Here is a 15,265-nt window from a genome sequence, read left to right on the forward strand (position 1 = left end):
ATAGTGAATTAAGATGTTATTTACCTTGCTTCTATTGTATCCTTGTTGGATATTTTCAATAGTTTTTAATTTCGTCTTACCAGGCAATAATGTGTATCTGAAACTGCTGGTATCGTGTCAGTGGTCACCGGCCCAAGAAATCAAATTCATCAGCCAGCTCGATTTCGTCAACACCGATAGCAAATCGATCCAGATAATATTTTTCCTCTATTACAATATTGGGGGTCTTCCAATGTTTTGTTAAGGGTTGTAGCTCGCAACGATTAGTTGATAATGCAAAGGAAAGAAAAGAAAGAGGGTGATTATTAGTATTGAAAACATGCAGCATGCATGTGAGAAGTTCATTGTGATATTCTCACGACGGTTAGGTACAATAGTGAAAATATGTATCTGAATGTATTATGATTATAGACAACTATGTTTCCGAGTACTCTGATTGATATCTGAACTAATTTCAAAATGAAAATAATATGATGTGCGCGTAGTCTCGAATTAGAGACAGTGATATATAAAAGGCAAAAAAGGAATAACTAATCGTTAGATCCTCGGATCCGTGATTGCAAAACGACATTGTCTATCAAAGCACGATTTAAGCACGAACTGTGTTTGTGTGTAGTACGAACAGATGCTGTTGGCTGCGTTTCTTGACGGATGAGTTAGGACGTGTACAAGTATATTGTCCATCTTCATCTAATGGGACCCCTTTTCTATTCTTCAAAGTAAGGAAGTTTTCATTCTGGAATGGGAGATATATGTGTAGTACAAAAAATAATGTAATCGCTTCTCAAGATCGATCGCAGTATCGATTCCTAGTGGCACCAATTGCGTGCATCTTTCTCAGAAGAGTAAAGATACATTTAAGCTCTGGAACTTGACAGCATTTAAGCTGGTCACAAAGTTGTGCCTTTGCCAAGGGTAGAATTAGATATTGAAACTCCAAACAAAAATGTATGTATTAGAGGAAATTGTCAAATGTTAAAAACTACGTTAAAAATAAAACTACGAATAGGGGCTTTCTCATTTCTTCTATTCAAAACCTGGTCCCTACCATACATTAAGCCGTTTTTATTTAAGCGTAATTTGGTTTGGAACTCCTTAATATACTTGTACTCTGCACATTTGTCACATATAATACTACCCTTCGAGATCATATCATGAATACTTTTGTCGTGGCAAACAATATGAACCAACTTGAGGTTCCCAAGCGTAAAAAGCTCAATAAAATAAGTTATCACAGAAAGTTTCTTACCCCTACGGTTATGTATCTTACAGATTGCATCGGCCTCATTTTCTATGACGCGCTTCAAATTCTCCACAATCGATGGCAGCACCGTGCGACGAATTTCGACCTGGTGATCCAAGTTCCACACTTGGAACAGTATCATATTTTCCCTGCTGACGTAAGGATTAATTAAATGAGCCTCGTACGTGCACTTTACCGCATTCCAAAGGCCCATGCAGGCGAAATCACCCCTGGCGTTGCACAGAGCTACCCGATACTTGTCGATTACATTGCCATCGTTTTGGAGCGATTTCTCGATTGCTAGCTTCATTCGTTTCGGCATAGCCCTGGATGCATCGACTTCATCCCCGCTCTGATTTTGATTGTGCTCATCGGTGGTTAATACTAAATTTGAAAACTCCCCATCCGCCAGTCGACGGGGATAACTACGATCGAACATACAACTAAAGTAGTCGAAACCGCTCAGCAGTTGACGAAATAGATCCAGCATTTCGTCGATCAACTCCTTGGCCATGGCATTCTGTCGATAGATGGCGCACTTCGTTAGCTCGTCTTTGGTTTTGTAGAAATAACCTCGAATGCGATCCTGACCACGCCGTTGCATAACTTCCTCCTTGGTTTGACCGGACTTTTCATCGATTCCTTTAAAGGTAGGGAGTATAAGATTAGCTTCTATCTTCAATGTGCACTGACTACTAGTTCAAGACATTGAAGAATCAATAACGGCGCCGGCCATGTGCTTAAGTAAACTGTAGCCGACTGAAAATGTTTTACCAACTCAATGCTTTGATGATTGATGGATTAGATTGGTCGTGTCACTGTGAAGCCAAAATACTAGTGGAATTAAAAAAAGTTTGATATTTCAAATATTCCCCACTCAGTTCGACTACAGCAGACGTGAATCTAGCAATGTAACTACGATAAATCTTACTCCATATCACAAGACACGAAAGTGATCCAGCGCTACGATTCCGAAAAATGTTGCCCTGAATCTTATGTAAACTTATCATCAAAGTTTGTGCGTTCATAATGGATATATTTTTTTGCAAACCTTCAAACCATTCTGCATGTTCGCTTCTTTGACTTCTCAGGGTCTGCTCATCCTGGGACCGTTGGGCATTGCTCAGTAGTTTGGCTATCTCGCTTTGGTTATTGCTGACGAACTCCTGGGCCAACGTTCCCGCCTGTAGAAGCTCGCTATGGGTGGACTTTATTGCATCATACATAAGCTGGAAATCTGCGAAACAGCACCATGGCCACGGGTTTAGGAATAAAAAGTTGTGGAAAATTAGGTCAATGTCACCGCACATCGTCTATTCTGAACTGAACCATTTTTCGCATTATTGTGTATAGCTAAGGTTTGCAGACAGCAATGTGCAGCAGTTTTATGTGTGAATACTATTGAGAGAACGTGCAGCAATGGCACGGATTGTGTGCCAGAGGTATAATTGTGTATACTTGCCAGTTTTTACGATAACGTGCCTCTCGGCGACCACGAAAAGGACCTGGGCCGGAAGAGTGCTAAAATAGTCCTCGTCCAACACCTCGACGCCTTCGCTTGCCAGATAGACGCGACAGTTTTGTAGCTAGAAGAAGGAAACAAAGGCAGCGTGTGAAATGGGATATAATTTTAATTAAAATTCTGTCTCTTGCACCAGGCGTAGATAATGCGCATAAACACAAAAGAGAATTATATTTGAAGGTCAAAAGAAAAAGTAATACTGAATAAATATATCTGCTATGCCATGTGCTATAAACTATATGTTTGCCTTTCTCTGTACTAGATGTTACCTTCGCGCGAAATCAAAGTGGCCATTTTTGAATTATAGAATATTAACGGACCGGTACATTTCAAAATACATTAGATTGATTATTATATACTAAAACTCAGTTTTGATATTCATTGTGCATTTTCAAGATGCCGAAGAATGGAATCGTGCAACTTTGAACATCTCACCAGCAATAAAGAAGGTAAGATTGGTATCTCTGGAGCGCTCTTCGAGCACGCGAAAAACAGTAAGGGGCAGGGACTACTGTTTGATGATCTGGAAACGCTGAATCGCTTAGCTATACCTAAGGTGGCAGCCCCTCCAGCGCGATGTAGCTAACGCGACCCCGATAAGGTAGCTTACTGAAGCCTCTCCCATACCACGAAAAATGGAGATAAAGAAAAGAGAACGTTATTTTTGGCAACGATCCGGCAACAAAATAAGGACTATGGCCTGGAGTGTCAGGACCCTAAATGAACCTGGACAAATGAGCCTTCTGGCTCGTGAACTGCAGAAGGTTGGAGCGAACGTCCGATGGTCTAGATCCGGAGAACGTGAATTCAGAGTCGTGGACCCCACGGCCAACACTGCATTTAAATATAACATCTATCACAGCGGCGCCCATGGAGTTAGTTTCGTAGTGATGGGCAAGCAGAAGAAGCAAGTAATGAGGTGGAAATCCATTAGCGAACGGATCTGTATGTTGAGGATACGGGGCCAATATTAAAGAATTGGCCCCGTATCTAGCCTAATCAACGTTTACGCACCGACAAACGATAAATCCGACGACGTGAAGTACACGTTTTATGAATGTCTTGATAAATCGTATGGAGAGTTCCCAAAGCATGACGTGAAAATTGTTATCGGAGACGCTAACGCTCAGGTCGGTAGAGAGGACTTTTTCCGTCCCATAGTCGGTAGGGAGAGCCTTCACTCCGCTACCTATGACAACGGCCTACGGCTAGTAAATTTGCTGCCGGAGGGATGGCCATCAGTAGCACCTACTTTGCACGAAAGAACATCCGAAAGCACACCTGGAGACACTCAAATGGTGAAACTTGCAACCAGATAGACAATGTTCTGGTGGATGGGCGCCATTTCTCGGATGTTATCGATGTGCGGACATTCAGAGGTCCGAACATTGACTCTGATCACTACCTCGTTGTCAGTAAAAATCGATCACTGTTGTCAACTGTATCGGAGGAAAGAACACAGCGAACGATGCGTTACAATATCCAGCGATTGTCGGCGGAAGGAGAATCGGCTGAGTACCGCCAGAAGCTCGACGAACGGATAAGTGCAATCAACGTTTTACTTAAATCCGAAAATCCTACCCATTTTGAACTGTACCTTTTTTAAAAAGGTTATGCAGGGAGGCGTGTGCTTCGGCATGAGGCGTTGATAAGTTTAGAACTTGGCCGCCAGGTGGTGGTATATTTGAATTCATTATTTTAGAATTCTCCTCAGTGTAAATATTCTTATCGCACAAATTTAAAATTTGTTAAAATGGCGTCTTGATCAAAGGTCGTCTAGTGGGAATGGACTGTCTAGTGACGGAAGTCCTAAAATGAAGAATCGATATTCGATTTTTATTCAGGGAACGATGAAGGTAATCATTCTAAACGTGTCAGTTTTTCTTTAGACTCAAAAATCGAAAAGAACATTGTTTAATTTGAAATTGAAAAATAGATGAAAAATGCTTCCTCGACATTTTCGGTCTTGTTTGACGTACGGATTCAAACGCACTAGCAAAACACCGCAGGGCACTTGACTCAACCTTTGACAGTTAATATTGTCTATCCGGATAAAAGCTAGACCGCTTTTTATACCGAAGTTGGATTTTTCTCCAGATACAGGCAACTTTCCCAACTTCGGAAATAGTGCGCTAGATTCGCCTAAAGATGCGCTAAACAACGCATCAATTAGTTTGACAGATAAAACTTCGGAAGAAAGTTCGGTTCGGAAGTCCTGACTTCCGAATTCTAAGTTGGTGCTACGCCGACAATATATGGGGCTGACGTTTTGGGCTGATGGCTCATTCGTTCTGAAATGTTGCACAGCCCAAAATTTGCCTTAAAATGTCTTAAACACAAAAATATTATTTTACTGATTTAGAATTTTACCAGAATTTTTATAACAACGGTACAAGTATTCTTGACCGATGCACTATCGTTTGCAACCATAAACGAGGTAGGGCTTTAGGACCCAATTGGGAATTTTACAAATAGGCGGCAAATTGGCTGATCTTTGGTTACGCATGTAGATCCAAAGGCCTTAATTCCAGGGTTTTCTTGGATGACCTAAAACATATTCTGTGAACACATTCTATTATTTGCAGCATCACTGGAGCAGGTTGAGTACAAAGTAAACTTTTGATGAACTCCACCACAACAACAATATTTCAAAGAAATTTGTAAAGGAACTATCGAAGGATCCAATAAATATTGAACTTTATTCAGCAAAAACTGTTTGTTGGGGAGTCTCTACAAAATTCGTAAGAATGTCCGAAATAATCTCTTAAAGTGTTTTCTGCAGTTTTCCTAAACAAATTTTCTAATGAATTCCTTCCAAAAAAATCCAGAGAATTTCTGGAGCATTTTCCAAAAGTATTTCCAGTAGAAGCATAAGAACTAGGCTAGCAGCCTAGTTATTTAGCCAACTATACTTCAACAAGCTTAACTTGTCCATTTATTGTCCATCATGTTGTAGAGCAGCGGTTCTCAACCTAGGGTACATGTACTCCTGCTCCTGGGGGTACCTCGAACAATACTGCGTAATGGCGAATGTATTACAATTCCAATAAACACTTATTGATAATTGTGTAATTTTTATTCCAAAACATTGTATTGAACATAATATGCATGGTGATTAGTGAATCAAAACCTTTTAAATCCTGCCACTACAACCAGCACAGTGTATGAAGGGCTGTCGGACAAAACGTAGGGTGATTAAAATCTAGAACCTAAAGGCTCGGAGGCCTTGGCATGATGGCATGACAGCTTTTCCGAAAAGCTAAATAGTTCTGTTGCTAGAGGGTTGGAAATCTCCTTCCAAGCAACTCGACAGCCTCCTTTCAAGAGCCTCCTCGAAAGCCTTTTTCCAAGAGGCTCGGAAGCCTCCTTCCAAGAGGCTCGGAAGCCTCCTTTCAAGGTGGTCGGAAGCTTTTTCTCAAGGTGGTCGGAAGTCTCCTTTCAAGAGGCTCGGAAGTCTCCTTTCAAGAGGCTCGGAAGCCTTCTTTAGAGAGGCTCGGAAGCCTCCTTTCAAGGTGCTCGGAAGATTTTTCTCAAGGTGGTCGGAAGTCTCCTTTCAAGAGGCCTGGAGCCTCCTTCAAGAGCCTCGGAAGCCTCCTTTCAAAAGGCCTGGAAACCTTTTTCAAGAGGCCTGGAAGCCTTTTTCAAGAGGCTCGGAAGCCTTTTCAAGAGGCTCTTTTCAAGAGGCTCTAAGCCTCTTTCAAGAGGCCTGGAAGCCTCCTTTCAAGAGGCTCAGAAGCCTCCTTTCAAGAGGCCTGGAAGCCTCCTTTCAAGAGACTCAGAAGCCTTCTTTCAAGAGGCCCAGAAGCCTCCTTCAAGAGGCTCGGAAGCCTCCTTCAAGAGGCCTGAAGCCTCCTTCAAGAGGCTCGAAGCCTCCTTCAAGAGGCCTCGAAGCCTTCTATCAAGAGGCCTGGAAGCCTCCTTTCAAGAGGCCTGGAAGCCTCATTTCTAGAAGCTCAGAAGCCTCTTCAAGAGGCTCGAAGCCTCCTTTCAAGAGACCTGGAAGCCTCCTTTCAAGAGGCCTGGAAGCCTCCTTCAAGAGGCTCAAGCCTCCTTCAAGAGGCCTGAAGCCTTTTCAAGAGGCCTGGAAGCCTCCTTCAAGAGGCTCAGGAAGCCTCCTTTCAATAAGCCTGGAAGCCTCCTTTAAGAGGCTCGGAAGCCTTCTTTCAAGAGGCCCGGAAGCCTCCTTTCAAGAAGCCTCGGAAGCCTCATTTCTAGAAGCCTGGAAGCCTCTTTCAAGAGGCCTGGAAGCCTCCTTTCAAGAGACTCAGAAGCCTCCTTTCAAGAGGCCTGGAAGCCTCCTTCAAGAGGCCTGGAAGCCTCCTTCAAGAGGCTGGAAGCCTCCTTTCAAGAGGCTCGGAAGCCTCCTTCAAGAGGCCTGGAAGCCTCCTTCAAGAGACTCGAAGCCTCCTTTCAAGAGGCTCAGGAAGCCTCCTTTCAAGAGACTCCGGAAGCCTCCTTTCAAGAGACCTGGAAGCCTCTTTTCAAGAGGCTCGGAAGCCGCCTTCAAGAGGCTCGGAAGGCTCCTTTCAAGAGGCCTGGAAGCCTCCTTCAAGAGGCCTGGAAGCCTCCTTCAAGAGGCCTGGAAGCCTCCTTTCAAGAGGCCTGGAAGCCTCCTTCAAGAGGCTCGGAAGCCTCCTTCAAGAGGCTCGGAAGCCTCCCTTCAAGAGGCTCGGAAGCCTCCTTTCAAGAGGCTCGGAAGTCTCCTTTCAAGAGGCTCGGAAGCTTCCTTTCAAGAGGCTCGGAAGCCTCCTTTCAAGAGGCTCGGAAGCCTCCTTTCAAGATTCTTGGAAGCCTTCTTTCAAGAGGCTCGCAAGCCTCCTTTCAAGAGGCTCGGAAGCCTCCTTTCAAGAGGCTCGGAAGTCTCCTTTCAAGAGACTGCAAAATGCTCTGAAGTCTCCTTCTAAGAGCTTCGGAAACCTCTTTTCGAAAGCAACCTTTCAAGAGACACGGAAGCAGCCTACTTTTAAGAGGCCCGGAGGCCTATTTTTGAAATGCTCAGAAGCTTCAAAAAGTCCTTAGAGTATTTCAAAAAGTCCTTAGAGCAAAAATTTCAGACAAATCCATATTTCCGAACTAATTTCGTAAATGAATTCAAAAGAATTCTTAAATAAATTTTCGAAAAAAAATCATAGAGAAATTTTCGGAGAAATTTTACATGAATATCTGAAGAAATCTTCAATGTATTTTACGAAGGTATTTCCGAGTAATTAAAAAAATTTCGAAGGAGCTCGAAGGAAGTAGTTTCATAGGAATTCCTGAGGGAAATTCCGAAGCAATTCTTAGAATTCCCTCCTTGAAGGATTTTTGGAAGTCATTTGCAAAGGATTTTGCGAAGGGAAAATTGGAGAAATTTCAGATGGAATTCTTCGTGAAATTTTTGATTGAATGGCTGAAGCAATTTCTGGGTGAACTTGCGAAGGAATCTTCTTCTTATTATTATTATTGGCATTACATACCCCACAGGGACATTGCCGCCTCGCTGCTTAATGTTCATTCAGCACTTCCACAGTTATTAACCACGAGGTTTCTAAGCCGAGTTACCATTTTTGCATTCGTATATCATGAGGCTAACACGATGATACTGTTATGCCCAGGGAAGTCGAGACAGTTTCCAAACTGAAAATTGCCTAGGACGGCACCGGGAATCGAACTCAGCCACCCTCAGAATGGTCTTGCTTTATAGCCGCGCATCTTACCGCTAGGAGGGGCCCTTGCGAAGGAATGCTGGAGGTATTTCCTAAAGAAATTCTTAAGTTATTTACGAGAAAAAAAATTGTGACTTGTAAGGCCACCAATATTTCTTTAAAACGATTTTCACAATATTTTGAATTGATTATTTTTATTTTGATGCAAAAATCTATATATGGCACTTTTGTTTTACCTGGAAATTATTGTAAAACACCTGTAAAAAACCTGAAAAAATCAGGTAATTTTGTTTTCACAGATGAGTATATACCCTGTTAAAGACCCTTATTTGTTTTCCTCGGCTGCTCCTGCTAATAAAAATATTTTAATATTAGCAAAAATTGAATAGCTTAAAAATGTTGGTAGAAGACTATAACAGTTGAAAAATGCATTTATGCATTTTATAAAAATAGGTCAATCATGAGAATGCCTAATACGTGGGATACACAACAAGAAAAGCGAGAAAAAGAGCAATCCTTCCAATACCCAGACACACATACAGTACACATAAGCGCGCCGGAGTACAATCAACCGGGTCAATGTCATTGGCCTTCGTACCTTATATCCTTTGTGCATCTATCCGGTTGGGACCAGCCTGTCACCATTCATGTTCAGTAGGTTTCCACGCGTGTATTACCACAAGGTGGAGGCGCTTCAAGCGAATCCAACAAAAACAACAACAGGCAGCAAACTGGTGCACTTGCGCTCAATCAGTTGACCTCGAACGAGCGTGTGCAGGCAGGTTCTCCTCACCATCTATCACAATCACTACAAGTGCTGCGAGATTTGTCCTTATATAGAAACACAGCATCCTGGTCGAATCAAGTGATTATAGAGAAGCTTGGAGTGAAATAACGTGGGTTTCCTCAACAAACAGGAAAATTTAGGACAACGCGAGTATTGCGAAAAATAAATGGGAAATGGATCTATTCATGAGAGATCGGCTATGGATTTGTTTGTCCGTTATATCAACAACGGCTATGGCTGGCTATGGAAAAAGGTCCCGAAGATGGTTATTTATATTAAATAATATAATGTATAATAAATAAAACAACAAGGAACGTACATTACATTCATCGTGATAAATAAATTTTTTTTTTAAATGGGTCAAACCTTGGACGAAAAAAGAAAATTTAAATCCTAATTTTTTTTTTTGTTTTTATTAAGGGCACTTTTAGCCCTAGGATGGCTCGTCTCCGGATCATAAAATTATTCAATTTAACACGATAATTATTATAATAAATGGCGTAATCTGAATAGGCTATAAAACCATTCTGTATGATTGAAAGTGCAATCAGGTTTAGTTTTGTGCCCTAAAGACCTAAAACCGTTGATGATTTGCTGTCAGTGTAGAATACATTTTGCCTAAAAGCGTCTTTTGAGTCAAAAATAATTCCTAGGTCATTGACATTATTACAACTCGTTGCAAAACTCTTGCAATTCCGATTCATAATACCTAGTTTTGCAGTGCGTGTGTGTGATAAAACGACCTTCTTTTCCATACCATTAATATTGGTGTTTTAATGACCCTTATAATGCAACTCAAATGAATTGCATAAAATCCATTTTAACACTCATTAGGGTGCTATAATGGAAAACACCCACCCAAGCTAACTGAGCAAAATGTAGTCAGTGGTTACATTACTACATTTTGCTCAGTTAGCTTGGGTGGGTGTTCAAATAGTTTATTCTCTACGTCGTGTAATTAATGAAATAGTTTGATGGACATGACATCAACATTCTCCAAAGGCAGGTTTATCTACCGCTTCATGGTATGGCGAGCTATGCAATATGGCTCGATAAGATAGAATCTGATTGTTTTGCAGCTTCAACATCTATTACTATACCATTCCAGCACTCGGCAGGCCTTGGTGGATAATCGTTCAACTACCTAGTGCTGGAAAAATCCTCTTTTTAGAACTTGTCTCACGAATATCTATTATTTTTTGAACGCTATTCAATTACCATCCAAGCTCCAACCTACGCTAATGCCGTAGAACTCATATTCCAAATAAGGAGCATCGCAATCCAAATTGCATTCGCACATCAGCACGATAGCTACTGTACCTATTATAAGACTTTGTTCTCATTATCTAGGTCATTCACCTTGAACTTTTCGGAGGCTTTCGTTTTCAGCATCCGAAGCGAATCCGCGGCCACGCCGTACTTTCTGCTGCGGTCCACATCGGTAATCTTGTAGCCCTGCAGCGGACCAGCGCCGGAGGGTTTCTTCGATGAGAGAAAATTCAACATCCTTCGGCCGATCGATCGGTTATTGTCCGATTACTGCGTAACACTGCGATGGTCTCGAATTCCTCCGAGGTCACTGTGCGGAAGGATATACAGCGTGGAATTACAGAAAGCTTTTGCACTCGCGGAAATGCAACGCGAACCGTTCGAAAACACTTGCAACAACGAAATGTGACGGAATTGGCTCTCGACCACCGCGACTACAGTTTTCCGAGGCGCCGAGGACGAGCGCGTACGCGAAAATTTCCACAGTGTGGGTTGGTTTGTTTATGTGCGAAACATGGAAAATATCACGAAACGCGAATTTTATGCTTCGTTTGTTTACGTTTTGCAGCTGCGCGGTGGAGCTATTTTTCATTTGCAGTGTTGCTAGTTTTGTTTTAGAAAACTAATAATTGTGTGTGAATAACAATTCCTCGAATTACCCCGAATTTCATATTAACTGCCACAAAAAACCCGAATAGAATGGTATTATTTAACTATTTTTCTAGTTATCGTTTTTAGATCAAAAAGAATTGAAATTGAATTTTAAATGGAAACATAAAAAATATCAAACGATAATTATACCATAAATAATATTTACGATAGCGTCAATAATAATTTGATTTTGGACGATACACTGAATGGGTTGTTAAGTATCGTTACCATTCAAAAAGGCCTATTTTTCCTTATATTTTGTCAGGCGATTTTACCATATATCGTTAATTTATCATCATTTCTTGTCCTGCGATGATTCGGATTATAATTGTATTCAACAAAAAAGATCAGTAGTATGGTTTTTGAAATCAAATTATGGATCAAATAAAGATTCCATGGTTAATTCAAATTAAAAGGGGTATAATAAACATCAAAATATATGATAGCCGTATTACATTTTGTATAATAGTATTTTAAGAAATATGATACAGAATATGATAGTTGAAGACCACTACCATTCCTGTAGTCATTGCTTTGGATTTTGTTTTCCTGGGTTTTCAGTTCATACAATTATTTTGCACAAAACAAGTTTTAATGACATTTTATTTATTATCTCATACATTTATTATATCCATTTTCTGAACAAATCTAAAAAATCGACGTATTTTTCAAATGATTTTGTTTTTATAAATGCACTATTTAGCCATAGTATACGCTGACTGGTTCATACAATACCTCTAAAAGGATTCTTAGTCGTGCCAAATCTTTGTCCATGTTCAGTGGATATCCTGTTCTTGCATCAGCGACTAATAACATGTTTCGGTGGAGCTGCATGTTTCTAGAAAATATGTCAAAGAAAACAATTATTGACTGTTATATGAATATGGAGTCCAGGGCAATCATCTGTGCCCTGACTTCTTGATAATAGCAGCCCAATTCGATACTATAATTATCAGCCAGTCACAAGACAGGGAGGATCCATTAATTACGTAACGCGAAAATTGGACTTTTTCAACCCCCCCTCCCCCCTATGTCACACTTTTTGTATGAAGCTTCTGAAAATTTAGTATGAATCGTCACACTTCACTCAACCCCTTCTCCCCCCTCTAAGCGTTACGTAATTTGTGGACGTTCCCAGAAGAATTATATGATCGATTGTGGGGCATGTAAACACTTTATAGAAGATCCATAATAAACTTTTCTTACCTTTGCAAGCCTTTTTCGCGTTTCAGTTGAATCCGCAAGTGTAAAGGTGAACCGTTTTTCCCTTGTGGGAGCTGTTATTTCTGAAAAAAAACAGTAAATATATTCTTGCATTTTTTACCGTAATTTAATTTAGACTTACATGTATTATAATTCGATTTTTGCAGTTCTTGGCATGCAAATTTCCTATTTAAATAAATCCACATCGCCTTGCACAACGCCGTGGACTTCAAGACAAAAAACTTGACAAAAACTAAAATGGCCGTTGTTGCTAAAAAAAATGCACTGAAAAAGAAAAAGCCTAATTTTTGAGTTGGTGCTAACTATCTAAATCATTTACGATAAGATACGTGTAAAATTAAATTATATCAGAAAATCCTCACTACAACATGTATAATCTGTAAATCATTGTATATGATCGGGTTGTTATTTTTGGTAATCATATAAATGTTCATGTATCATACAGTTTATGATTATTATAAGTGAAATGGAAAACTAATAATATCAACTATTCGGCGTACAATTTATTTCTATTCGGGAAGTGCAACGAGGAGAATTTTATCTCTATATATAAAAATGAAATGGCCTGTGTTCGTATCCGCATAACTCGAAAACGGCTGGATGGATTTTCTTCAAACCTTCAGCAGATATTTTCGTTATCGTTTCCGACGGGTTTATATGATATTTCCGTATGCGAAAATCACGAATAAAGTTGATTGAATTGTGGAAAACTAAAATAATAATTCGTATGGAACTTTTGCATGGACATTTTCGCCTACTATGCAGGACAACGTCTGCCGGGTCTACTAGTAGATGATAAATGTGGAAGAAAGTAAATAAACTACTCAGTGAACTGACGGACTATCGAAATTCATGTACGTGGGTGGAACATTAAGAATTTTCTACTAATTATTCCATACTCCACCAAGCGTCAATAAGCGTATTTTCTATTGGCGCTTTGATGTTGCATGAAGAAGAAGAAGAAGCAGAAAGATGATAATTGAAAAAATCTCCACGAGAAACCATACGAAGAAGTTTTTAAAACTCTTCCCAAAAATTCTAGAAGCAATTTAATTTAAAACGGTTAGCAGTACGAGGATGGACTTTTCTTCTACTGTATGATAAATACAATATTATACTATTCAAAATTTTATTTTGTGATATTACACTTAATGCACAGTATAAGAAAAGTCCAACCCCGTACTGCTCATCGTTTTTAATTAAATTGCTTCTAGAATTTTTGAGAAGAATTTTGAAAACTTCTTCGTGACTTTACACTTAATACACAGTATAAGAAAAGTCCAACCCCGTACTGCTCACCGTTTTTAATTAAATTGCTACTAGAATTTTTGAGAAGAATTTTAAAAACTTCTTTGTATGGTCACAGAGAACAGACATGGATCCTCGAACAAATTTTCGTTAAAAACGTGTGTAAAGATTTTAATCGCACCTCAGCGCCGCCAACGCAGGCTGTCCGACATAAAAACTCAATTCCACTAAGTGATGGCGTTGGCATACACTTAGGCACTTCATAAACAATGTAGTGCTGCCACCTAGGAGCGAGCCTAGGAGCAATTCGAATGAACACTAGCGTTTGAAAGTAAAAAAACGGCAAATTTTATCCATATTTATCAGCACACTAGCACCGCGAAACGGGGGCATAACGACATACTTTAAAATGACCAGTACAAACTTTTACACAAGCACGCGAATGAAGATGAACGTCTGTTCTCTGTGGTATGGTTTCCCGTGGAGATTTTTTCGATTATCATCTTTCTGCTTCTTCTTCTTCATGCAACATCAAAGCGCCCAATACATATCGAGCTACATATGGTTCAATTTATTCCAACTTGCCGCATATACTTCTAGATTGCTTTGAGAATAGGTCGTATGTGCAAAAGAGAGGCTCTCTTTGTTCACGCTCTCTTTCGCTTGTACATAGTTTTGCTAGTTTTGCATATTTTGCCACATTTCCACTTCAGAACGCTAGAGAAAGCTAAAATCTTCTGATATCTGCCAAGAAATCTGAAGTAAACTTTATTATAGATCTGTAATAATCTAAAGAGAATGGAGACAAAGAGAGACTCTCTTTTGCACATACGACCTATTCTCAAAGCACTCTAGACTTTACTTTTTATGAAAATCCTTTTCATATAAGGCGACATACAGAACTTCTTACAGATTTCTTGTGTCATATTTCCATAATTCTTCCCTGTATTTAATTGCTTGCCTCAATGCCTACATCCCAGCAAGGAAGGTTACTCTAACTTGACCCTAATATGAGTGTAACCTGTTAGAAAGTTACTCTAATATTCTCACTAACTTTAGAGTAAAATGAGACTAAAATTAGACAGATCTGCAACACTTTTGTTAGGTATGTTTATGTTTGGTGCATAATTTCATTGAACCTGTTAGATTCACGTGAGGCTAAAGTTAGTTATGTTTCGCTTAGAGCGGTTAGGTAGTTGTTAGGGTTATTTCGAACGGGAATTCATGTTGGTTTATTTACATCCAGCTGTCATCCGAGGCAGAATTATTATGTACCGTGAAAGTACATAAAACATAACTGCCTTGAATGACAGTCAGATGTAAATAAAGTATAAATAAAAATCTGTACCCTGCAGGTGTATTTTCTGCAGAATAATCATTAAATATTTAATTATCTGGACTACATTTACATCGAATCATATTTGGGTAAGTAAATTGAAACTTATTTGTCAGGCTGTTTTTGCTCCCTGCTCCGATGCTGCTGTTGTCGATCCGGAGCCGTATTTTCGTCGCGCGAGAACATTAACTGAGAACGTATTGCATTATTCCAGGCTGCATTTGTCGCCGTTTCCGAAGTGGCACTTTTCTGTTTGCTTCTGACACATCCGGTGAAGGTATAAAGCAAAACAGCGATGGGTGGAATCCTCCAAGTGGCACTGCAGAACGAGAATTTCTGG

At 40.0% G+C, this 15,265-nt stretch overlaps 1 protein-coding gene and 1 long non-coding RNA gene across 2 annotated transcripts; both read right to left on the reverse strand.

Annotated features, from left to right (window-relative positions):
• Positions 1–953: 953 nt before the first annotated feature.
• On the reverse strand, positions 954–11,033 carry LOC134216412 (uncharacterized). Its single transcript, XM_062695304.1, has 4 exons — positions 10,557–11,033; positions 2,706–2,829; positions 2,295–2,480; positions 954–1,885 (listed from the first exon to the last, which is right to left on the reverse strand). The coding sequence occupies exons 1-4, from the start codon at positions 10,701–10,703 to the stop codon at positions 969–971; spliced, it is 1,374 nt and encodes a 457-aa protein (XP_062551288.1). The 5' UTR covers positions 10,704–11,033; the 3' UTR covers positions 954–968.
• Positions 11,034–11,706: 673 nt separating this feature from the next.
• On the reverse strand, positions 11,707–12,602 carry LOC134216413 (uncharacterized). Its single transcript, XR_009980656.1, has 3 exons — positions 12,463–12,602; positions 12,324–12,403; positions 11,707–11,955 (listed from the first exon to the last, which is right to left on the reverse strand). It is a non-coding gene; the product is annotated as an uncharacterized LOC134216413 (long non-coding RNA).
• Positions 12,603–15,265: the final 2,663 nt, after the last annotated feature.

This window comes from Armigeres subalbatus, chromosome 2 (assembly GCF_024139115.2).
Source record: "Armigeres subalbatus isolate Guangzhou_Male chromosome 2, GZ_Asu_2, whole genome shotgun sequence".
Lineage (NCBI taxonomy): Eukaryota > Metazoa > Arthropoda > Insecta > Diptera > Culicidae > Armigeres > Armigeres subalbatus.

What these genes read in the sequence shown, in the direction of transcription:
- LOC134216412 (XM_062695304.1), bottom strand. Translation starts at nt 10,703, where the DNA reads ATGTTGAATTTTCTCTCATCGAAGAAACCCTCCGGCGCTGGTCCGCTG. An exon ending in GCACGTTATCGTAAAAACTG is followed by an intron (nt 2,481 to 2,705) that starts GCAAGTATACAC and finishes GCTGTTTCGCAG; the next exon opens with ATTTCCAGCTTATGTATGAT. An exon ending in ACATGCAGAATGGTTTGAAG is followed by an intron (nt 1,886 to 2,294) that starts GTTTGCAAAAAA and finishes CTACCTTTAAAG; the next exon opens with GAATCGATGAAAAGTCCGGT.